Below are 26,261 nucleotides of genomic sequence, written 5' to 3' on the forward strand. Positions count from 1 at the left end.
GATGGCCCAGTACCTCGGCACTAGAACAGTTCTGTTTTGTAGAACGTATAAATAATCTTTTATTTAATAAAAAATTCTTCAAATGCCAGTTTTACACCAAGCCTAAGGCATTATGAACCTGCCAGTCTCAACTATTAGCTCTCTAGAACTTCTGAGTTCGTCTGATGTCTTAGTTAATTGTTAGAAATCGTGCCAAAGCCATCTGAATTCAGCTTGCCAGGTGATTTTTTTACGGTTGCCTTGTTTTCGTAAACCCCTATATTTTATGGATCTTTCCCCTCCTGCAGATGTTGGTAGCACTGAATGTTGTGGGAGGAGAGTCCATTCAGAGATGCTGCTGCTGCTGTTTATTCTTAGACTATTCTCATAGGTGACTGGTCCAGATGGTGCGATCAAAATGTTTTGGCCTAACCTTTCTAATGTGTTTTCTATTTGTTCGTATTCTGGTGTCGTCACACCTCCATACGCGTCATAAATAACATGAACTTTACAACACTTAATGATAATGAACAGTGTTCCATTAACAAGTACAATTTTAATAAATTTTTAGTTAGGCGTGGGTAAAATAAACACTTAACTTCCGTAAATTTTCTCCAGTAGATATGCATAACTCCTAATATTTATCCTATATGGTTAATGGAAGAATAAGTCAACATTATTCGAATGTAAATATTTACATTTTAATACGTGCTAACCACACGATATTTCCGTTCTGGTTGGATGATAGTTTACCTCTTCTGAGGCATGTGGACGCAACGCAAACAGCCGGCTTGTAGACTTTGGCCTTTCATTGGTTGTTCGCACCACGGATTGGATCGAAAAGAAATTTGTCTCTAAGGATTCAATGGGAGGACTCCGAAGTTCAGAAATCACTAATATTGTTCACGTGAAAATTCTGCTATTTCTATATTGTCTTTGGTAGAGATCGAGCTTCGTTCTGACTCTATATGATGTTAGGGGAGAGTCGGGTAGTATCGGACATCGGGTAATATCGGACAGTGAGTTTCTTTCATCTACCACGCGATGATAGTACCTGATTGACATGGTTACGTTTCTGTGATGTCGCATAGAGAAACGTAACCATGTCATTCAGGTACTACCATATGGTGGTAGATGAAAGAAACGCACTGTCCGATACTACCCGATGTCCGATACTACCCGACTCTCCCCTACACCTGCCACGTATTCATCTAGGTAAAGGCAAAGTTATATAACAAACCTTGATGCCGCAATGTATGCTAGATTTTAATTCTGTTCCTGTTTCACATTTTGATATTATCTTTTGCTTGACTTTGCTATATTTCTTCATTCGATGCATTTGTCTTCGCTAGCTTGGTAGAAATTCGATCTTTGAGATGTATATAGTTTTCTTTATATTCTCTCTTTTTTTTTTTAGTTGGTTATTTAACGACGCTACATCAACTACTCGATTATTTAGCGTTGATGGAATTGGTGATAGCGAGGTGGTATTTGGCGAAATGAGGCCGAATATTCGCTATAGATTATCTAATATTCGCTTTACGGTTGGGGAAAACCTCAGAAAGAAGTTATCAGCCCAAGCAGGAATCGAACTCGCGCCCGAGCGCAATTCTGGTTCGGCAAGCAAACGCCTGCAACATCGGTGGCTTTATATTCTCTTAAATGTGAAGTAATTTCATTATCATTCGATTATGTTTTTATATAATTACTTTGTCTTTCATTTTGTTACCTTTGATAAGAACGTAGAAACGCTTGAAAGGATCTGTAGTGCGTTTCACGTAAGATTATTTCCTAACAAGCTATATGGCCGTCTTTTCAATATTGCCAACAGTTGCCAGGTATCATCAAAACAGGTAAAATCACATTGCTGTGTACTGAAACAATAATACTAATTATTTATTTACCTATGGTTGATTGATTATTCTATTAAAATGTATTTTACCTGGAAACATGAAATGTATTAGTTTGACTAAACAGTTTAGGATTCATGAGACCTAACCTAAATATTTGTTTTGTTTGACCATATGAAATTATTAGTACGAACTCCAAAACCGAATACCATTTTCAAATGTATGTTGTATATATAACGATATTATTAATCAATATTAATATTATTAATTACGTTCAAATTTCAAATAACACTCGTTAGTAACTTTCGTTTCATGAACGTTGGCATGTCTTGAAAGACAAACGATGTTGTCGGCAAAAGATTTAAAAACTAACTGGGAGTTGTATTTGTCACCACTTAGTTACTTACTGGCTTTTAAGGAACCCGGAGATTCATTGCCGCCCTCACATAAGCCCGCCATAGGTCCCTATCCTGAGTAAGATTAATCCATTCTCTATCATCATACCCCACCTCCCTCAAATCCATTTTAATATTACCTTCCCATCTACGTCTCGACCTTCCTAAAGGTCATTTTCCCTCCGGCCTCCCAATTAACACTCTATATGCATTTCTGGATTCGCCCATATGTGCTACATGCCCTGCCCATCTCAAACGTCTGGATTTAATGTTCCTAATTATGTCAGGTGAAGAATACAATGCGTGCAGTTCTGTGTTGTGTAACTTTCTCCATTCTCCTGTAACTTCATCCCTCTTAGCCCCAAATATTTTCCTAAGCACCTTATTCACAAACACCCTTAATCTCTGTTCCTCTCTCAAAGTGAGAGTCCAAATTCCACAACCATACAGAACAACCGGTAATATAACTGTTTTATAAATTCTAACTTTCAGATTTTTTGACAGCAGACTGGATGATAAAAGTTTCTCAACCGAATAATAACAGGCATTTCCCATATTTATTCTGTGTTTAATTTCCTCCCGAGTATCATTTATATTTGTTACTGTTGCTCTCAGATATTTGAACTTCTCCACCTCTTCAAAAGATAAATTTCCAATTTTTATATTTCCATTTCGTACAATATTCTCGTCACGAGACATAATCATATACTTTATCTTTTCGGGATTTACTTCCAAACCTATCTCTTTACTTGCTTCCAGTAAAATTCCCGTGTTTTCCGTAATCGTTTGTGGATTTTCTCCTAACATATTCACGATTTGTCACTACTAAAATTCGAAAGAAAGTTGACAAAATAAAATTCAACCTGACAACCAGAAAATCACTACACTCCACAAGCATATGTAATAATAGGGGAAAAATAGTTAGGTTTCATCCTTAGGGTAAAAAGTAACAAGTCAGGGTTATAGAAGGGATTATGTCCGATAGTGTTTTTTTTCCTTGTGCTTATAATAAATCTCCAATGAAATATGATGTGCCTGTAACACTCGAGAGAAATTTTAAGTATTGTAACACACAAGGCTATGAAACATTGTGTAATACGCCTTCGAATTCCTAATTTTCTAAATTTAGTCGCCTTCAATATCACGATTTATAATTAATGCTTCTGTTGCTAATGATATTTTGAATGACGACTGGAACAACTGCTCTCACGAGAGATAAGGCACCGAAAACACATTGATGACGCACTACTGGAATTCCCGCGTCTGTAGAAAGTCGCTTCTTACCTTAACTTTCCAATTTCTTACAGCAAATGTTTCACTTTCATCGGACACAGCCAGGACTGCATGTCTTTGAGAAACATGCGTCGATTTTTAGAAAGGTGGTGGTGGTAGTGCCTGCAGGTGTGGGGTAAACCTGAGTCGTGTTCTCAGTTTATTACACCGCCTTACGACTTTCAAACCACAGCGATTTGTCATCTCAGTACATAAGCAGCGGACATGACAGTGAGTAGCTCTCTTTGTTTCTCCACGGTTAGTATTAATAGTAGTTATTTATTTATGAGTCTTTCTAAAAAACAGTGGCTATTCAGAGACGATGACGCGATGCTGCGAAAACATCAGGTGAAACTGAATTACTCTGAGAATCCCTGCCTCGGAATTGCTTTGTCCACCACAAATCTAAAGGGAGATATTGATAGAAATTGAAGAGTCCACTGCAAGAATGATGGATATCACTTTGTCGAAAATGAACCAAGACTGTCAATGCATAGCTTAAGACATATTATATAATGTACATAGAGAGTTATATGACATTAACACTGATAGTCATTGTCCAGTAATGATCGGAAAATCACAGTTAAGCTTTGAGCGCTAAGCATTTCAAACTTTCAATTGCTTCTCCTGCAAAATGTATTCCAAATGACATCCATCATTCTTGCACTGGACTCTTCAATTATCATTAATTTGTCTTCGCCGAGATTAAAGTTGCAGTTTTTCTAGCTACAAATCCAACCGACTCTGATTCGATCCCCAAAAGGGGCCTAGGAGGTTTATCTATCCCATATGTGTCCCTTGAGTTGTGTTTTGTTGTCTCAAGCACTGATATTGCATCATAACCATATAATATTTTTTGAATGTAAGAATAATATTGGTTCATCATCTAGACAATATGAGAGTGGGGACGGATGGAAGTAAACGTTCAATCCATTATTATTATTATTGTTATTATTATTATTATTATTATTATTATTATTATTATTATTATTATTATTACTACTACTACTAATTTTCATGCAGTCATAACCTGGAAATGTAGCAGCAATTGAGGACGAACCACACTTCATGAGATAAAATTATGAAGCTTATGCTGCTAGCAAAGCGAGATTGTTAACCTAATAATATTGTTCTCTTTAATATATCTAATTTGTGCCCGAGAATTTTTATAAAGATGTCTAGTGAGGTTTTTATAATTTGACATTTTTTAAAATTGCTTCTCATTTTTTATTTTTGTATTCTATGCACGCCTAATTCATTTTTGTAAAACGATAGAATATTGCATTAATACACACTTGATATTATAGAGGAAATAGGCTAATTGATGAAAAGTATAAAATCAATGTTTAAAATGAAACTTTACTAACAAAAAAAAAAAATTAAAGCTAAAATTTTCCTTTCTCTCCTGGAAATAAAGAAGGTTTACATCTGTTCATACGAATATTGTTTTGGGGGTAAATTGTATAAGCCGCCAAGCATATGAGCACCATAACACAGTCATTAAAGAAAAAAAAAACATAACGACTCCAAGCGTAGTTCACACGGTAATGCGTTTGTCTGCTGACCTGATTCCGTTTGGGCTGATTACCTAGTTTAATTTTTTCCGAAGGTTTTCCCTAACCCTAAAGAGAACGTCAGGTAATCTATGGCTAATTTTCGGCCCCATCTCGTCAAATACCATTTCGCTATCATCATCGACGCTAAATAACTTAGTAGTTGATACAGCGTCTTTAAATAGTCAGCTTAAAAAACATAACAATGTGTTCTTGTTTTAACAATTCATCTAGAAAATATTTTTTGTAAGTTCTACGCTTTCTACATGGTGAATAACAGCACGGAGTTGAGAACTCAAACGCGTAAGTTCACGGAGCATGAACCATGAGGACAAGTTAGTAGCATTGAACTGCTGATACCATCAATATGTGGTAACAAGCAGTTTGAAATTAGACGACAGATAAGGCCGGAATTGGTGAATTTTTTGCCCAATGATTAAGAAAGAAATTGAATTTCTGATCCTATCAGTAACAAAGTGATATTTTATTATATAAAAATTTCAGAGCTAATAGAAGAAAACTTGATTGAGCTTCATCCTTCACTGGGCTGTACAATGTATCATGCCTATAACTAGGTAGATTACGTCATCTACATTATGTATACATTCGCACGTAAAATACAGTCTTTCCATTACGCCAATGTATGCTAGTTACTCAGTGAAAAGTGTATAGATGATGAGAATTCTTCATTTAACATTCCTCTTCAACTAAAATGTTAATCAGTGGTAATGGAGCTATAGCGGAATGAAGATGACCGAAAATAATATTAATAATAATAATAATAATAATAATAATAATAATAATAATGGATTATTTAATCTGGCAGAGTTAAGGCCATACGGCCTTCTCTAACACTCAACCAGGAGTGCTCAAAAAAAGGTGTGCTCAACTAAAACTTACCACACGGCTGCTTCATTCATTACCAATCTCTCTGATCTTCCCGGTATCGAACCCTGATTCTATCTAATTCGAATCGACAGATGACTGAGTCACGGTTATATATATATATATATATATATATATATATATATATATATATATATATATATATATATATATACTGTAAACGCGCTATAAAGCGCGGACCGATATATCGCGGATTCATATATGAGCAAAAGTGGTGTAAGTCAAAAATGAGTAATGAGGGTTAAAGTAAACATTCTGTAAAATACAGCGCAAAGTAGCAATTATATTCAATTTATTTAAACTGTTAGTAGTCAGTGGATAGCACGAAGGACATATTAATTGCTACTTTGCGCTGTATTTTACAGAATTTTTACTTTAAACCTCATTACCCAATTTTGACTTACACCACTTTTCCTCTGAACGGCTCATATAACACGGTAAAACGTATGTCATCCGGGGGGGGGGGAACTATCGCATCAAGATCACTTACAATCATTTCTCTTAAGGAAATGTTGTGCGGGTTCTTGAGAGCACGCAGTGCAGGCGCTTTGACATCCCTGAACTATCGTTATTTAAAAGAGAATATTAATTTTGTTAAGATTCTTTTACTTCCGAGGAGAGAATTTTTTTCTCTCGTAACGTATTCGTGGTGTACACAATGTAGAATAATAATAATTTGTATTCGACTGCATTTATTTTTACTTACAGTACATTCTAGCCCCACAGTTGGTTGAGAGACTAAAAGCAATTGTTTACCTAATGTAACTTACATTATGACAGTAAAGGTGTAGAGCTGGTATTTTTTTGACGTCAAACATTTATATTCGAGGTACAAAAAGAAATAATGCAATGTTTTGACATGAAAAGTCTACTCTGACGTCATTCGTGGTACCATAGAAACAGAAATATAAATGATTTCCTACGCGGTCCGTATCACTCAATTCTCTATTAATGTTGCCTCTTCGATGTCTGTTCATCCCTTCCATCATGTGGTAGCTGTTAAGTGACGTCCATTTTCGGCTTTCCTCTCTAATGTTTCTTCAAATGAAGTGGCGAAAATCGAAGTGAGAAAAGTGGCCTATAGACTTGGAACTCACATACACACTTGCTCTCTGCCTCAATTTCCATTGCAAGGACGCGTTTTCGTGTTCCTTTTGTTTCTCCTCCCATTTTCTCCATTCATTCATTCATTCATTCATTCATTCATTCATTCATTCATTCATTCATTCATTCATTCATCCCACACAATAATCATGGAAATACTGGGTATATGAGTTATGTATATAGGTACATAAATCGAATAAAATACACTAGAGTGTTAAACAAAACACATATTGTATTTTATTACTTTAATTCTGTGGCCGGGAAGAAAAAGGTCTTAAGTAAAAATTTTATACTTTTCAGGAGAGCAGTAGAAATATTGAAATTGGTGTCAATTATAAAATTCTTTTAATTAAGAGGTTTTTCCTGGATATTATTTGTTTATATTTCTTCTAAAATAGGTAATGTTTATCTTTTAACCATTTTCTTCATTATTTCCAAAAATAGCTGCACTTAAGCCCTTTTAAGACTACAACCCAAACTGAGAAGAAGGAACAATTTAAAAATAAGACCTTTTTCATGTCAAAATAAATGGGAAATGCAAATGATTAGGAATGAAAAATAGGTCTTAAACAATATAGGACTGTTTACTTGCTGCTTAAAGTTTTAAAAAGAAAGGGCATCAGTATTTAATAAAATAGCTAAAATACAAGTTAGACCTTTTTAATAGGGAAGCATGGAAAGTAAACATGTGATGTTTGTAAGGAATAAAGTATTAAATATTCTTTAAGTCCTTTATTCTGTGTGTGTTCGATTCAAAAAGTAGTTAGGACATTTGGTAACGCTCTATAAATTCAGTCAGGAGTCTTATTTGACTTTAACCGTTTTACCAGATTGTAGAGAATTGTTTCCGCTTTCAGAATATATAAAAAATCTCATTTTCACAAAAAATTGACTTAATACCTCTTTCCTCTCGGCCACAGAATTCAAGCACTGATGTTTCACACAAATCATTTAAATTTCCTTAAATCTCCTGTAATTTTTAATTGTATGTTTGATGACATAAAATGACGTACTATAGCACTGCATTATATTACCTTTTTTTTTTTCTATTCTCTCGTCCTGTCGTTGGTCTGCCTGCAAGTCACCTTTCATCATACCGCGTGTAAGGTACTATGACGCGGAGAGTGAAGATGTCCCAGATAGCAGCGTTATATCGGACTTTTATTATATTACAACTGAGTCGCCACACAAATTGAAAGGAATCGTTTCAAGTTCTGCTTACGGTATGGTTAAACATTATTTTCTCGACATTTATGCTCCACGATCCGTTACCATGGAGATCTGTACTCGTGCGGAACCTTTTTGTCGCACCTGTCGGTGACGTAGCGGTAAGACGCAGTGGGGAAAACCGAGTTGCGACCAGGAGGTCAGGTGGCCTTGTAGCATACGTGACGGTATCAACCGAGACTCGAACCTGAGCACCGCTGCCCGCATTCCTTACAAAATTGTGCTTCCATAAACCAGAGCTAGTTTGATCTCTTTATGAACTTCAGAAGTCAGTTCTAGGTATTTTCCACAGAGTTGGCATTTCCTCGATGGTTTTAACATTTATAAACTTGAATAAAATGTCATCTCTTTCAGAGAAGGCTATGAATGAATGTAAATGTTATTCCTCACTTAAAGAATACAAAAGATAAGGATGAAGTAAGAAAGAAAGACAAAAACTATTATATTATGCGAAAACCTGCCCCACAACCCTTTTGTCTGCCATAAAACTGTATCTGCATTACATCGCACCTTACTGCGTCTAAGAGAATAATAATAATAATAGTAATAATAATAATAATAATAATAATAATAATAATACCGTTTCCCGCCATCTTCGGAATAGACTACCCACAGATTTTCATCTGGATACGTACGTTGCATTCTATTGAAATGTTGTCGCTAGTTTTGTCAATAGTCACGGAAATATGCAGCTATAATAATAATAATAATAATAATAATAATAATAATAATAATAATAATAATAATAATACCGTTTCCCGCCATCTTCGGAATAGACTACCCACAGATTTTCATCTGGATACGTACGTTGCATTCTATTGAAATGTCGCTAGTTTTGTCAATAGTCATGGAAATATGCAGCTATAATAATAATAATAATAATAATAATAATAATAATAATAATAATAATAATAATAATAATAATAATAATAATATTATTATTATTATTATTATTTATTTTATCTGGCAGAGCTAAGGCCAGTAGGCCTTCTCTTCCGCCCAGCCAGACTCTAATTCTAATAGAATACAATTGGTTACATAGTTATTACATTAATACCTAGACCATAAAACAACATGAAAGCTATAGGGATTATTATGAGTTCATTAGTTAAGCTTCATTTCGTTTGTGATCTAAACAGTAGTTATTTTAAAAAATCTCATTGCAGCAGATGTTCTGAGTATTTTATCTTGGATTTTTATAGTCCTTGTTTCACTACCATAATATTACCTCTGACTGAGGTTCTGGCTGATATGTACATCTATTATCAGACAGACAGTACATCTCACTTGACGATATATTATGTCAGAGGAAGAACAATTGTTTGTAAACATCTGAAGTCTGTTTAGTGTAACATGTTACTACTGTTCTCCAACCAGGAGATCAACCGTGAAAGTAATGTGCTTACTACTGCCTCATCTATTGGAACGAAGTAGATAAATAATATTACCGTTATAACGCCAGTTTAAAAACCATGCGCTCTCCTGCATATGTTATTTCCTGTATGAAGAGATTAAATGACCAGGAGATTAACTGTGATCTAATATTGTAACTAGGGTAGTATCAATATGTCTGTATCAATGTTATGGTTTGTGCTATGAGAGCTAGCCAATACAGATAAGAGTATCCACGTGTGTGACCTTATGACATCTTATGACATCAACATTCATTCACAGCATTACCCCCCTTCGTCTCATCCGGCGGAGACTTTCTCGTGGTTGGAGCACAGTAGTCAGCGATGTATGGAGTGGAGGGGGAAAGGAACTGGCCACCCTACCCCATTCTCTCCTAGCTTTGTTGTCTCATAAGTGATGTGTTATTGGTGTCATTTATGAGGTTCAAACCTGTTTTCGGACAGTTGACTGTACATACAATGGGCGAATGAAGAAATTACAGATACTGTTTCATAAGTAATGTCGATTTTGGAGCAAAATTTTAGTTGGAGTTGTTGTGACAAGAAATTAATTTAATCTTTAAAGTTAAGGCCATTAGATTCTCTGTAGTCTCGACTCCTCCTGCACTGCGAAATGACACAGTTCATTTCAATGTGCAGATTTACACCAGCCATCTCCTTCTCGTCCCGTCCTGTGATCATTTTGATCACATTTCCGTCCCCCTCGCGTATGTGGTACCTAAGAGGTTACGTCCATTTTCGGTTTTCCCCTTCAAAATTTTCTAAAGCTCCTTCAGTGAAGCAGCGTAACCCGGAGTGAGACTAGTGGCCAACAGGCTTGGAGCTCACATATTTAGTTTCTTGCAGCCCCGAACCCCTTGCAAGGACGGGATTGCGTAGCTTTTAAATTTGTCCTCTCAATTCACCTATTTCAATTCAATTCAATTCTCTGTAGTTTTGAGCCACCTTTCAGCGAGGTTATCCCGCGACGGTACCAGTTTCTGGCTTTTGATGCGTAAAATTCGGTGATCCCATTTCAACGGCTTCCAAGTTTTGGAAAATTCTTCCACCCAGGAAGTGGATCGTGGATCAAAACAAAAGGGAATCCGACGGCGCAAGATCAGGACTATATGCCGGGTGTCCTAGCAGTTCTATACCTCCCAATTCCTGGATTTTTTGCATTGTTTTTCGAGTGGTATGGGATCTCGCATTGTCCTTTCAAAAGGAAATTTGATTTCGATTATGCAGATACCTCTCTCTTAAAATTTCATGATTTCGTCCTAGGCGCTGAGATTAATAATAGCGGTGGAAATCCGTGGTTATCGGAGAAAATCCCACTCTCAAGAATCGCAACCGAGAATCGAACCTTGTTTCCAATAAAGAGCTACAGCCTGACACATGATGCACGGTCGCTATCTTGTATCGAAGCCATGATCTTCTAACGCATGTACAACTTCTGAATCAACACAGCGAAAACGAGATTCGGGGATGTGGGAGTTGGGGGGGGGGGTATCTTTGACATCGCTTGCAGATTTTCTCTGAGATTTATTTATGCCGACCGTGAGCTACTGTCTTCGAGAGATGTGAAGGAAAGTGAATAAAAACAAAGGCAAGATAAACAGGCAGGCTAGGCAACCAGTCAGGCAGGCGAGTGGAGGTGGAGTGTGTGAGTGAGTGAGCCAGCCAGCGGTCAGTTGGTTCGGTGCGGCTGAGCGCGAGAGACGGACGATGTGATGCCAGGCTGTGTAAATGTGAGTACCGCAAACACGTGCTGCGCACATAACCTAACTTACGTCAAGACGACTCAAGCTACATTAACATTCGTTTCCGGACCACACTTTCTACCAATGTAAACTATTTTCATGTTCTTGTATGCTCAGTTCGTGTTCTTATTCATCCTATAATCATTGTTATTGTATGCAATTTTCTTCTTGTTCTTCTACTTGTACTTGTAGCTGCACTTCTTGTAATTGTAGATTTTCTTTTTTTCCTTATCTTTTACAAGTCTTGTATGTCTTGCTCCTTTTCTTCTCGTACTTCTATGTTTCATTTTTGTTCGCAATCTTGTTGTACTTACTCGTCATCATCTTATACTTGTAAGTTTTATTTTTATTCGTGTTCTTGTTTTAGACATATTTTTTCGTCATGGTCTTGTACTTATGTTTTATTTTTGTTCGTATTCTTGTACTTTTTCATTATGGTCTTGTACTTTTCCCTCTTGAACTTATATTTTTTACTTGATCTTCTCTTGTTGTGCCTATCGAGATCTTTTATTTCTTGTCCTTGTTGCACTTATTTAGTTTTGTACTTGTATTTCTTGTGCTTGTTATTGTTCTTCTTGTTCCTGTAATTTTTCCTTCTTCCTGTATTTTTTTTGTTATTTTTCTCTTATTTTGTATTCCTGTTGTTTTTCTTTTTATTCCGTAATTCTTTGCCCTCTTATCCTGCACTTCTTTTTCTTCTTAAATTTATACCACCAGTAATTTCTCTTAATTTATTACGCATTAAGTACTGCGTCTGTACGATTTTGATTTCTTTTACAATAATAGGTTTTTTAATATACAGAGTTTTTCAAAAGTTACGCATAATTGCAATTCAAATTTAATCAGTGGATTTTGGAAAAAAAAAACTCAGACACGTCAAGCCTTGTCTTTACAAAGGCATATTTTTATCGAAACAGTTTTTGGGACTATTGTTGTGAGAATTTTGACGTCATCGAGAACATCTTAAAATGTCTCCCTATAGTTTTTTTATATCACTTAAAAGTGCATATTTCTATGTAATATTTCATTTGTTTTGTACAGAAGCACTTCGGTTCCAGTTACTATGACAATTTTATTGTTTACATATTTTGTTAGTTCTTCTTATGAATGCAATTATATTGATTAAATCAACATAAAACAAGATATTCTTAACAGAAAATGATCTTTTTACGTCTGCAACATGTCCATGTCCTTCGAATTTCGCTTCTGTTCAACTCACAACTGACTGAGAAATCGGCAGCCGATATGGATTGATTTTTGTTCAAAGTGTGCATAACTCTTGCTGTGAACATCTTCTGTCACCAAATCTTACCATAATCAGAATGTCAATTCTGTCATTTTCTGTTAAGAATATCTCGTTTTAAATTTATTTCGCCAATAAAATGGACATAATCTTAGTGCTTCTGTACAAAACAAATGAAATATTAGCCTACATAAAAGTATGCTTTTTCGTATGATATTAAAAAAAAACAATAAGATGTCATTTTAAAATGTTCCCGATGATGTCGCAAAAACATTTTGTTTCCAAATTTTTTTTTCTAATCACAAGGTTTGATATTATATCTGAGCTTTTTGTCCCAAATCCCCTTTTCAATTATAATTGCAATTATGCGTTCTTCTTAATTACTTTGTATATTACAGATTGACCCAAATTATTTAATTTTAAAATCAATTTGAATATTTATCGTAATCCCTTGTTAGCTTGTCATTAATGATTGTTTAATTCATATGTCGACCTTTGGGTATTCCAACAGTGTATTATATTTAATATTTTGAAACTATTAATTGTTCGATTTTCAGATATATAAAGTCTTAACGGTTGTGTCCCATTTTCATAGGCTTAAAGTCGCTTAAGATCTTCAGAGTTAAAAATTGCTCAACTTTCCACCGCTTCTGACGTGTTCTGTTTATATAGTTTTTAACGTTTAGGAACCTCTTACCCGTTCCCTGTTCCTGTATGGGATAGCTAATTGCAAATCACTGAAAACTAAAAATAGTATATGACCGAAAATACTCTGAGGTTATACCACAACTACAAATGTCAATATGGGAAAGAGCAGACAGAGTTAATAGTTCAGCGTAACATCCCGCCTAGATACTCCTCACAGTTCCTGTTATCCCGGTAGAAAATCTGGAAATTTACACTTGATCAATGAACAGCGAGTTGTGCCCTTCCCATGCCTTTACGTCACGCCCTGGCATTAAGTGAATCCTCTTTGAGTGGGCGGCTGTTGACATTTGTCAGGTATTTTGCACGGTTTGGGAGGTGCAATACTCTTACTCCGCGAGCATCGGTTCGTTACCATGGTTACTTTGGCGTCATTTAGCAGCCATCTCCGTAGCAGGTTGATATTCATGGAACTGTGTATGTGCAATACGTCAATCTTATTTATCGACCTTTTTAAGCATTCCACATCGGTGTATGGGTGAGACACTGGCGAACAGGAGGAATTGAAACGAAAACTGGTAGTGGCATACTCGATGTATACCATCTTGGAATAAAGCTTGGGAGTCAAAAGGACAGCAACACTTGTTAAGAAGGGACCGGACAAAGGGTGATATTAAATCATCATTTCCTTCACATCAATATAGCAACATTAAAATAGTTTTCTCCATAATTTTATGACAACGTAAAATTTAATAGAGTTTATAATAATAATAATAATAATAATAATAATAATAATAATAATAATAATAATAATAATAATAATAGTGAATAATTTGAATAATTTCAAGGGAAAAATTGTTCCGGAGCCGGGTATCGAACCGGGACCTTTTGGTTTAACGTACGTTAAACCAAAAGGTCCCGGGTTCGATACCCGGCTCCGGAACAATTTTTCCCTCGAAATTATTCAAATCAACTTTACAGGGAGTTATACCTGAAATCTTGATTTGAATAATAATAGTGTTTTATATCTGTTAATGACGCTGTATCAGCTGGGAGCGCTTATATATTTTATATGAATTAAAGCAAGATGACATTTTGCCAAAATCAGTCCAAGAATTTGCCTTACAGTTGAGAAAAGCATAGGGGGGGGGGGAAACTTAACCAAGAGCCCAAGTTGGGTTCGAACCAACTCCCGAGGATCGCTCACTAAATCATAGGCCATACCGGTTGCATTTAAGACATGGGGCATATACGGAGACATGAGTAAGGGAAAAAATAGGAAAGATTGGAGAAAGCTGGGTTTGCAGTGAAATATCTGCCCTTGGACAGAACACTATGAATTAATGAACAGATCGCATAACAATATAATGTATTCTTGATGTCTCCACAACACGTGATCCTTGCCATACCCGCTAGAGAGACTTTTGTCGGGATAGTACCATTACGGATAGGTGACAGGCCTATCGCGGAAGAAGGTATGATGTTATATAATAAGTGATGATGGAGTAATTAGGACTGGAAAAAGACGGGCAGAAGCCGTTTTGAAACTAGTACTGTCCTAGCATTCACCTGAAAGGGCATGGGAAACCACGAAAAATTTAAATCAAGATAGCAGGCCCATGGGATTGCACCCCGGACCTTCCGAATATATAAGGCGGTAATTGTAGTATAATCAAATTATTTTAGGCTTAATAATAAATGTATCTGTAATAGAACGCGCGCAGACAATGCAACGTTTAATGTAAAATTTAATCTCTTTTAGTTAAGCAGAACTGCCTATAAATATTTTGTTATAAATAGTTAAGTAGATTTTAACTGAAGAACTGTATGCTAAAGAACCTTAGACAATAAAATATGCTTTAAGTCCATGTAAGTAATATTCCGTTTGATGTAGGGGAAATAATAATAAAAATATTATTATTATTATTATTATTATTATTATTATTATTATTATTATTATTATTATACAATCACCTGTATATTAATTCACAATCAACATCATCTTTATAGAAATGATCTGTTTCTATTGTGCATTTTATTTTATTTTTCCATTGCACGGCAATAGCCATAACCACCCAAAGTACTCCCTCATAAAAATGTAAGTATGTATTCATTTTGTAATATAGCGAAGTATCTCCACAATTGTCAGGTGCCAAAACACATGACATTAAAATAGTACTTCCACAGCTAATAATACACTGTGTTTGAAAACTGCATGATGTATTTCGTCATCATGATACTTTCTAATCTCCCAGTCAGAAGCCAGAATCAAGGACTTGCGGCGGTCCGTAGTATTAGTCACAGGTTCTTCTCTTTAGACTGCAACTTTTGGAAATTTAAGAATCCCGATTCCTTTTTGTTCCGTAAGATACATCAGAAGTTACACAAAGGACCTCATCTGCAAACAGTTAGTGTATAAAATGCGAATTGACAAAACTTCACTTTCATTTGTTAGCGTCGTCATGGGTTTACCAGCGCTTCACCTTCAGAATTCCCCGTCTCGCCACACCCACGACCGTAACAACCATCGTTATATGGTAATCGTCGTTAAAACCAGACAGTGCAGACTCTAGCAGCATTGAGATTTTATAGAAGTTTAATTTGCCAATACTATTGGAAATCGTTAATTCCCAGACGCTGAATGATTCAAGCGTTTTCCTGTAATTCATAGGGCGATAACAATCGCTGATTTAATGTATTGCTCATGACGTAACTTAAGAAATAAATAAATATAATACTATTATCGTAAATGTTCGTAGTTTTAGAATACATTTCCTGATCTTATTTGATGGTTCTTCATCATCCGACCTGTTACGCTTAACAACAATAATATATTCCCAATTCTTACGTTGAAATCTCCTGCAATAAGTAAAAGCCCGTTGGCCGCTAAAGGTTAATTCTGACTCACACAGCAAACATTAGTGAAGAGAGAAAGTCAGACGATGTAGATACTCGAAATACAGTTGCATGTTAAGTGGAAAATTAATTTTCCGATATTTTTTCAAATACATTTTATTTGTGCAAATTACTTGGCGAACATTTTAACACTCTCACAGATAAATAATATTTTTGGACAAGCAAAACAATGTTATCTGATATCGAACAAGGTAGCTTATAATTTAAATGTATGTTATTACTGGTTTTGGGCAAGATAGGTGGATAATATTCCAAATTCAGGGAACTTTTATTGCACTTTTTTTTTCAATACTTGCATTAACTTACAGATGTGAATCAAGGTTGTCTGACATAAGCAATATAAAAGAATGTTACAGAAATGGACAGTCAGATAGCCGCTTTGTGTATATTTTAAGAATATAAACTCTCTCTATATAATTTCTATGAATATTGCGCTCACATCTCTCAGTCAGACGTTCCTGAGTCAATTTTAATATGAAGTAGGTGTGAAAATGTTTGCTAATAAAGTTATTACTTACAAATCTCATTTTGAAGCCTTCTATTTTTCATTCTTGATTATATATTATTGTAGAATTTGCATGTCTGTTGCTAAATTGCTGTAGTGATTAGAGTTTGTTATGTGTTCTACGTAAGTTAAGTTGTGAAATTGTGTAATTTAGGTAGGCTATGGCTGTGATATTGTCCTGGTATCGCGTTTGAAAATATCTACCAGTTTTCCCGATTTAGAAGTCGTCACAAGTATTGCATGTTAATTTGTAAAAATCTGTTAGGTTATATTTGTTTGTGTGCCTTGTCTGTGTGTTGAGATGTTTTTGTAGTGTATTTTGTGTACTATATGCACCGTTGTATCCTAACTTCTTGAAAGACGTCTTAATCCTACACATTGAAAGAAATGGAAAGAAATTTAACATACTTCGACAATACGAAATTTATAGACACACAAAAACACACACAACACATCCGTAACACTCAAATGAATTTCAGAACATACACCCTTTTCGAAATCCGAAAATAACGCTGGATCTCACTAGAATTCAGATGAACACCACGTAGAAACTAATCACTTAAAGGGTAAAATACCATCATAGTTTACTATTAACATAGTGAAATTTAAAACTTGTTCATTTATAGAATTTAACACGATCTATTTTGTTATTAACGGAGAAAAATTCGCTCCGGCGCCAAGGATCGAAACCGGGTCACCCAGTTCTACGCACTGAGCGCTCTAACCATTGAGCTACACCGAAGTTCAACCCACCGTATCGGATCGAATCTTTCTCCTTTTGGTGCTTTTCCCTTTGTGGCTTTTCTCCGTTAATAGCAAATGGTAACCATAACAGATAATTCTGTAGGACCAACAAAATTAATCCCTACATAGACGTTCTATTTTGTTTATCCGCTTTGCGTGAAGTGTCCAGTTTCTCATTCATATAAAGGCACAGGACCCGCCATCATCTTCAAATTTTAAAAGCACCTCACAGTCCCTTTGTTCAGATACATGAATTGTCGGGTATTGAACTCCATGTCAATCAGATGAGCGATACAGACAGAGAAGATCTGTAATGTCAATTCAGCTGAGCCACACGTGTGGTGAAGGTCTGTTGGAGCTCCCAGACACGCGAAGTGGGAGTGCTCGTGGGCACTGTACCAAGTCTGTACAATTGTCATTCTGTTCTACGTGCGACACGGCCCATTTGAGCGCCAGTCTGCCTGAAGAGCCAAGCTCTGTCTATATATAAATCTTTAAATACATAAAAGCTGTCCATAAAACATCGTCACTTGAAAGTCCTGTCGTAATTCTTCATGTCATGAGCACAAAGTCCAACGAGCAATGACGGCTTATTTAAACCAACAATCCCTAGTCAGAAATGAACAGAACTCGATATCGGATAGATTCTGCAAGATTTTTGATGGGAAAAATGGCCATTGGGAAAATCTCCTTCGATTACTCCAATTTCTTCTATCTTTATTATTTAATCACTAGCCGTACCCGTGCGCTCCGCTGCACCCGTTAGAAATAAATATAGAGTAATTACATAATTAAAATAGGACATTTGATCCAGGGAACATTCGTGTTTGATAGAAGGATAAATCGTTTATTATGTTACTTAATTTAAATTGTATTTAAAAAATTAAAATGCGATCATTTTGATCCAGACACCACTCATTTGGTCATAAAAATTATTTTAGGAAATACAGGAAACGAATGCCTACCAAGTTTTCTGTCCATAAGTAGCTATTTTAATCTTACCTGTCCTCGATTCACTCAGAAGTTACTGTAATAACATTATAGCATTATGTCCATCTAGAGAAACTACACTTTCCAATGGTGAATTAATAATTAATTATACAAATCGGTTAATTTAGCTTCCGATATTACTTCATACAAACACAGAAACATTCTCTGTAGGCTATGTTTCATAGCTTTCGATTGTTGTTGTCCAAGGCCCCTTATAGACGAAGTCATTTGTTTTTTATTTCATTACACCGCCTTAGATGGCGTTGTTATTGTAATTTTGAAACTCATTTATCTCATTAAATATCAGTCCTATGAAAATTTGGCATGGAATAAAACTTATCGGAAATTATTTTTAAAGAAACTTTTGTTATGTAATATTTTTCATGAAAATTAATAATAAGGGAGATATTTCGATTTATTTAATTCAAGCCCCCTTTATAACCTCCTTTTAAATAAAATGTTTTGAATGCAATATAGCCTAAAATCTAAGTTACAACGAACTTAATTTATATTCCAATTTTCATATAAATCGGTTCAGCCATTATCACGTGAAAAGGTAACAAACATCCAGACAGACAGACAGACAGACAAAAATTAAAAAAAAAGGGCGGTTAATTATGCATGTTAGGACCAATTATTTTGGGAAAATCGAAAATTACCAGAAACATTTCGGCTACAGATTTATTATTAGTATAGATTGCTCCATTATCATCTATCGATAGCTAGTCTGGTTGAAAGATAACTTTTGATGAAGAACTGGAATTTCGGTAGAGAAAATTTTGGACTTTTCAACTTTTTTTCAATTTGTTTTCTGGAACGTTTGCTATTTACAGATTCTGTCATTGGGGTAATATCGCTCAAGTCTGGGAGAGTTCCGAACTCTGTGTAGTTCCTCTTTAGTAGTAGCATTTTATTTAATAACGCTTTCAACTGCATAGATAGCTTGCCTTGGCTGGACCCAATACGGATTCCTACGCTTATACCTGCTTTGGTTCATTGTGCGCCCTAGTTATGCGATATCTGTCCAAGTCCGACAGGTGGCCTAGGTGGCATTCGTGAATCTGTCTCTGACAGGTGGGCCATCCTGCCTCAGCTCCTGATAGAGCCAAGTCCCATCCACCGACGAGTAGTCAAAACTCTGCGATTCACGGGCTGAAACCCTGCTTAAAGCGATGGATTTTAAGAGTTATAGGAGCCCTTAGGATGATAGGAAAATCTATGGTCTTCTTCTTCTTCTTCTCCTCCTGTTTCTATCACTAAGCCTGTCGACTTGTTGCACGAACTTGAAAATTGATCTCTCCACCTCTTTTTTGGTCTCCCCACTGTGCAATTTTTCTTCGTTGGTAGGCCTACTATTTTTGGCATTCGGTCGTCGCTCATTCTCTGTCCAGTTTTGACGGTATTCTTTGATTTTGTCATTTGAGTGTACTACGAATATCTTCATTGCGGATTTTATTTCTCCTGATCCTAGGAATCCCATGTTAGAAGCCTGAATTCTGCTTCTGTTCTTGCTTGTAAGGACCCACAATTCTGCTCCATACAGGTCTGTTGATAACGATATAGGTATGCAGTTTTGTACAGTACAATTCCAACATACGAGTAGTTTCTTTTCTTGGCTTGTTTCTTAATGTTTTACTGATTGTACCGCAATTCCCATTGATTTTTTTAATTTTTAATTTTACATCTTCTTCAAAGGGCAACAGCATACACGCAAGAAACTTGAACAATTAACTTAGGTTTATTTTTAATAATCAGCTTACAGTGAACTTGAGATTGGCTGCAGAAAACCATGGATTCTGTTTTACGTCTTCATCAAATTCTAGAGTTCAAACAGAGCATGCTGAAGTATATTTTCCGAGTCTGAAACTATCACACGATCGTCAGCCAACACGATTGTCGAGATGAAATTATCATTCTTAATGTTACAGTTGAAAACTAATTGTAATAATTTACTGTTCTATTTTCGTATTGCGTCGTCAATGTAAAAGTTGAACAATATCGGCAACATTTTCAGATTGTAGACTTGCACAAATTAAAATAAACCTTTACTTGAATAACAGGGCTTCAGGCAGAATATATAGTACATATTTTTGCCAACATCAGAATTATATTCTCCGATCATCCTCATCTACCATTGCCGATTACAACAATCCCCTCAACAGAAATGGAATTCTTCTCACTATCAGACTATTTGCAAGAGTAAACACATGTTTGTTGTTGTTTAGTCAACTGTCCGAAGATAGGTCTGAACCTCACAAGTCATAGACCAAAAAAACACCACTTATGAGGCAACTAGGCCAGGAGATAATGAGGTAGGATGGCCAGTTCCGTTCCCCCTCCATTGCATACATCGCCGACAAGCTTCATATTACACTAATCAGACTTCAGATGCATACAAACAATTGTTATTCTTCCGACACATATCGTCAAGTGAGATGTACTGCCTGATAATAGAGGTACATATCAGCCAGAACCTCAATCAGAGATAAAAACATCTTTAAGAATATTAATTCGTGCAGAATTTTGTCAACCAGACTCACTAATATTGGAGATGATCAAATTTATAATGTAATTGTTACTGCCCATGGATTTATTATAATTTTCTTTATAGTAATACCAATTCTAATTGGTGGGTTTGGTAATGAATTGGTGTGAAGAAAACACTCGTTAACCCCTAGAAATTGTCTCTCAAATGTCTTTGGGGAGAAAAGCACAAATTTTTTAATCACGAGAGCCGATGAGTACAAAAACTTGGCTTAGTGAATACGAAGACAGCCCTTGTTATTTCACCGAAGCAATGCAACACACGTACATTCCAAAGAGACAAAATCGCAAGGACGTAATCGACACCTGACAATCACTCCCGGATGCGGGGTTATCTGGAAATGTTTGTGATTTCCCACAGTCTATTCACATTCCGAGTAGTCAAGAAACCTCCTGGACAGTTTCCCGGACGCGAAAATGTTGGAGGTAATCGGAAAGTATGGAAAATTGTTTGCGTGTAACTGTTTTAATTATATTCAACAACCAGTAGTACTTAATGACTTTTTAAAGTTCACTGAAGAACGAAGGACAGAAAGTAAAGGCATACTTTCTGTACACAGAATTTTGTTTATTTCTATTAAATTCTGCAATGTTATAAAAACGCGTCTACTGGTAGCTTTTCCGAAAGTACGGTAAATAAATAATTCAATTTGAAGTGTTATACCATCTCAAGAAAAGATCTATTAAATTCAACGTTCTAGTTACACGAAATTTAAGATTTTCTGCACCATGTTAGAAATGTAGCAATATCCAACATTTTGGATCTCTTAAATTCTGCAATGTTATAAAAACGCGTCTACTGATAGCTTTTCCGAAAGTACGGTAAATAAATAATTCAATTTGGAGCTTTATACCATCTTAAGAAAAGATCTCTTAAATTCAACGTTTTAATTACACGAAATTTAAGATTTTCTGCACCATGTCAGAAATGTAGCAATATCCAACATTTTGGATCTAAATTTCGGCTTCATCATCAAGGGAGGCAATAAACAGAGATTGGGTTAGTTCTGGAGCTCTTGGTAATAATCCAACAGATAAGATTCACATTCTCATGGATTTCCTGATAGTGGAGAGGGTATAACTCAAAATGTTGAATATTTTTATATTTATGACTTCGATGCAAGATATACATTTTACATCATTTTAATTACTTTAACTATCGTAAAAGATTTATTAAGCCAAAGCTTCTGCATTTTACCTAATGTAAAAATATTGCGTAATTCATTATTTAGATAGGTATATTATTATTATTATTATTATTATTATTATTATTATTATTATTATTATTATTATTATTATTATACTTACTGGCTTTTAAGGAACCGGAGGTTCATTGCCGCCCCCACATAAGGCCGCCATTGGTCCCTATCCTGAGCAAGATTAATCCAGTCTCTACCATCATATCCTACCTCCCTCAAATCCATTTTAATATTATCTTCCCATCTACGTCTCGGCCTTCCCAAGGTCTTTTGCCCTCCGGCCTCCCAACTAACACTCTATGCATTTCTGGATTCGCCCATACGTGCTACATGTCCTGCCCATCTCAAACGTCTGGATTTTATGGTCCTAATTATGTCAGGTGAAGTATACAATGCGTGCAGCTCTGTGTTGCGTAACGTTCTCCATTCTCCTGTAACTTCATCCCTCTTAGCCCCAGATATTTTCCTAAGCACCTTATTCTCAAACACCCTGAACCTATGTTCCTCTCTCAAAGTGAGAGTCCAAGTTTCACAACCATAAAGAACAACCGGTAATATAACTGTTTTATAAATTCTAACTTTCAGATTTTTTGACAGCAGACTGGATGATAAAAGTTTCTCAACCGAATAATAACACGCATTTCCCATATTTATTCTGCGTTTAATTTCCTCCCGAGTATCAATTATATTTGTTACTGTTGCTCCCAGATATTTGAACTTCTCCACCTCTTCAAAAGATAAATTTCCAATTTTTATATTTCCATTTCGTACAATATTATATTATAAAAAATATTATTATTATTATTATTATTATTATTATTATTATTATTATTATTATTATTATGATATTCTCCCAAAAGTATAATGTAAAATTAACTTATCGGAAAACACAATATGGTACTATTTAAAAAGTCACGGTTCTGAAATAATCATAAAAATAGAAACAGTTTTCACGCAGAATAAGTCTTTCCCTGCACCGAGTATGGTCACCCGTTCCGGAATCCGTGGTGAAAAAATAAAAATGGCAGAAGTTCAAAAGCTTAATGTAAAAGGGCTTAGCCACAGGCGAATATTATTGCTGTTATTATAGTTAGGACAAATGTAACTTATGTGTCCACGCACAATGACGCCACCTTCTCTCGCTACGAGCATGAAGTCCCCGTGCCACTCAGCCTCTCTGAGTAATATCTCGGTATTGAGAGCATTATAGGCCTGTGTGATCATTCGTTTGATTTGTAATCGCGAGTTCTGAAATATTAAATTGGTAGTAGACACGTACGATAGATACTCTTTGAGTGTACCATAGTGAAAACTTTGTTGCGAGCTGGGACTAATTTCGGATTGTCGTTTCATATGAAGAGAAAACATATTGTATGCCCTTCATTAATTACTCTTCTTGTTATAGATCTATATTCTCTATTTTTAAACCGAAATAAAAATGAAACATGAAAAGTATTCTACGTGCCGGTGTATCCCAGTTAAAACACAGAATTTTTTGCTTCTCTTTCATTTGGGGGAGGGGTTAGAATGTATTAAAAAAGCTCTCAAACTAGTTTTGTGAGCGTAAATTAGATGCCACTTTGACTGAAATGTTAATGTAAGAATATAACGACTCTGCAATATTTGTAGAGATCCGAATTAGATAATTGCTCTTCAGACAAGTCATTTCATAATTCAAATAACTTTCACCCTTAAATTGACAAAGAATCCTATAGGATACAACAGGTTAATAGGCTGTATGCTATAATTTTAATAGAATAGAAAAAAAAATTGGTAGGAAAATTACAATTTCACAATACTATAATATTGTACAACATATAAATATGGACATTACGATAGTTGTTTTCTTTACAGTCCGACACGGTTTAATAAACTGTTGTTGTTTTCTAATGCCAGGCGTTTGACAATAAAGTCATTTGACCTCTTGCACTCCAATATTTTTCAAAGATATTATCATGGCCAGCCACTGAAGCACAGATTTTGAGGTGTTCCGAATCCATTTCTTGGTTTGAGTTGCACAATGGGCAGTTAGGGGACTGATATATTCCAATTCCATGCAGGTGTTTGGCTTAATAAACTAGTGTGAGAAATGAGGACATTAACAAAATTTGTCTAATGGTATTGAGAGATTCATGATCCATTTTACACAATCACTTGTATAATACTCTGTAGTTTTTTTCACTTCATTTCATTACTCTTCAATATATTTTCATCTCATGTTTCTCCGAAATCAAATTGTACTTTATTTTTAAATTTATATTGTTCCGTATTCTCTCCGCAATCATATTGCATTTTTAATTTAACTCTGCTTTGTATTCTGGATCGTAGTGGTCAGCCGTAGATTTCGGCCAGATGTCCCAAATTGTGGAATTTGTGTGCCTGGTTTTGCCAATTTAAGGGTTAAATCGCATTAATGCGCGAAAGGTTGAGTCATGGGTTCTCATTTTTGCAGTACACCTTTGGATGATGATGATGATGATAATTTCCAAGAATCAATAATATATTCTTTTCACCTGTTTGCGCTTATTTATATGGATTTTTTTTAAATCAAGTTTAGGTTAATCATGTGGTCACCATAGCACAAGTCTATCGCATAACACACAACAAATCCAAACTAAATTGACATGTTCAGGCTCACCACTTTGAAGGTAAATTTCCACATCTCTATGGGGAATTGAACCCAGTTTCACTGGCCCTGCACGCGTACACACGCTCCCACTTGGGCACAGCGAAGGACGTTTTAAATTAAATAACAAACATAAACGCTTGTCGCTTAGCCGACTGTTACACGGAATGCGGCACTCTGTCGTGACCGGTCCCAACCCACGACTCCAGCTTGCCAACTTCGCGATAGCATCGAGATGCCTCAGCAAAGCTGCAGGTAAGTTGTGTCATGAGATTGACCTGTATTCCTTGGGCCTCGTGTTGTTCAGCGATGTTGATTAGCTTACGCGAAACCTTGCCCAATGTTTAGTGTGACAGGTAGGCTCAGTTAGGCTACTTTGGATAGAAAACTAGCAAGTCAAGAGGCTTGCCGGTAACTATGTTATTTGTGATACGCGATGATTGTTCGAGCCCGACAGGTAGCTGGGGGACATTCGTGAATCCGACGCTGACAGGTGGGTCATGCTGCCTCAGCCCTTCCAGATCCAGATCCCTGATAAGCCCCACTGATAAAATTTCCGTCGTACTGTAAACGCGTTTTTAATCAGTTAATTTTGTACGTTATTACACAAATGAAGCGTTTTACGAAGAAATGACAAAGGATTATTTTCTTCGGCTTGTTCTTCGCGTTGATATCGTACCACTCATACGTCTCAATACCCAATAGTTTTACCACAAATGGGATTCAAACTTCAGACACATTATCTTTTTTCGGCTAAACAGTTATTTAAATATCAAAATGATATCATTTGACTTACAACCTAATCATGATCATATCACCCCATTCCTGGAAGCAATAGGTTGGCTTAAACTAGATAAGAAAAGAAATTGACATTCACTTCTCTTTCTCTTCGAAATCTTGAACTCTTCTATTCCTTCGTATCTGTCGTCTCGCTTCACTTACCTTTCTTCCCACCATAATCTGAAAACACGCTCTCGTCATGAAACAATACTAACAATACCATCCCATCGCACATCCTCATACTCATCTTCTTTCACAATAGCCCTGCCAAGACTCTGGAATTCGCTACCTGCTAGCATCAGGGACTGTCGAAATGAAATTGAATTAAAACGCAAACTTACTAGGCACTTGGTCAGTAATTGATTTCTTGTAAATAGTTTCCTTAATCTATCTCAAAATATTTCAATATCCAATAATTTCATCACTATACAATTTTGTTATTCTAGGTTTAATTTGTAATTCAGTAAATATAAAATATTCTTTGTTTTTCTATGATAAATTATCTAGCTTTCATTGGTCAGGTAATCTTTTCGTACTTTGATTTTTATTGTAATTGTAATTGTAAATTTAATATTGTAATTTTATTTGTAATTGCAATTGTAAATTTAATACTAATTGTAATTTTATTC

The 26,261-nt window shown here is 35.6% G+C and overlaps 1 protein-coding gene across 2 annotated transcripts in view; it reads left to right on the top strand.

Annotated features, from left to right (window-relative positions):
- The window catches only part of Ets98B (DNA-binding protein Ets98B), a 159,357-nt gene that overhangs the window by 61,090 nt on the left and 72,006 nt on the right, over positions 1-26,261 (top strand). Inside the window, exon 1 of one of the 2 annotated variants that reach the window (XM_069819288.1) lies at positions 11,273-11,428. The exons of the other annotated variant lie outside the window; for it this stretch is intronic. Within the exon in view, the coding sequence (XP_069675389.1) occupies positions 11,411-11,428 (18 nt within the window). The 5' untranslated portion in view covers positions 11,273-11,410. Of the gene's footprint in view, positions 1-11,272; positions 11,429-26,261 lie in introns of those variants that run through there. 2 annotated transcript variants of the gene reach the window in all.

The sequence above is a fragment of the Periplaneta americana genome, chromosome 2 (assembly GCF_040183065.1).
Source record: "Periplaneta americana isolate PAMFEO1 chromosome 2, P.americana_PAMFEO1_priV1, whole genome shotgun sequence".
In the NCBI taxonomy this organism is placed as follows: Eukaryota; Metazoa; Arthropoda; class Insecta; order Blattodea; family Blattidae; genus Periplaneta; species Periplaneta americana.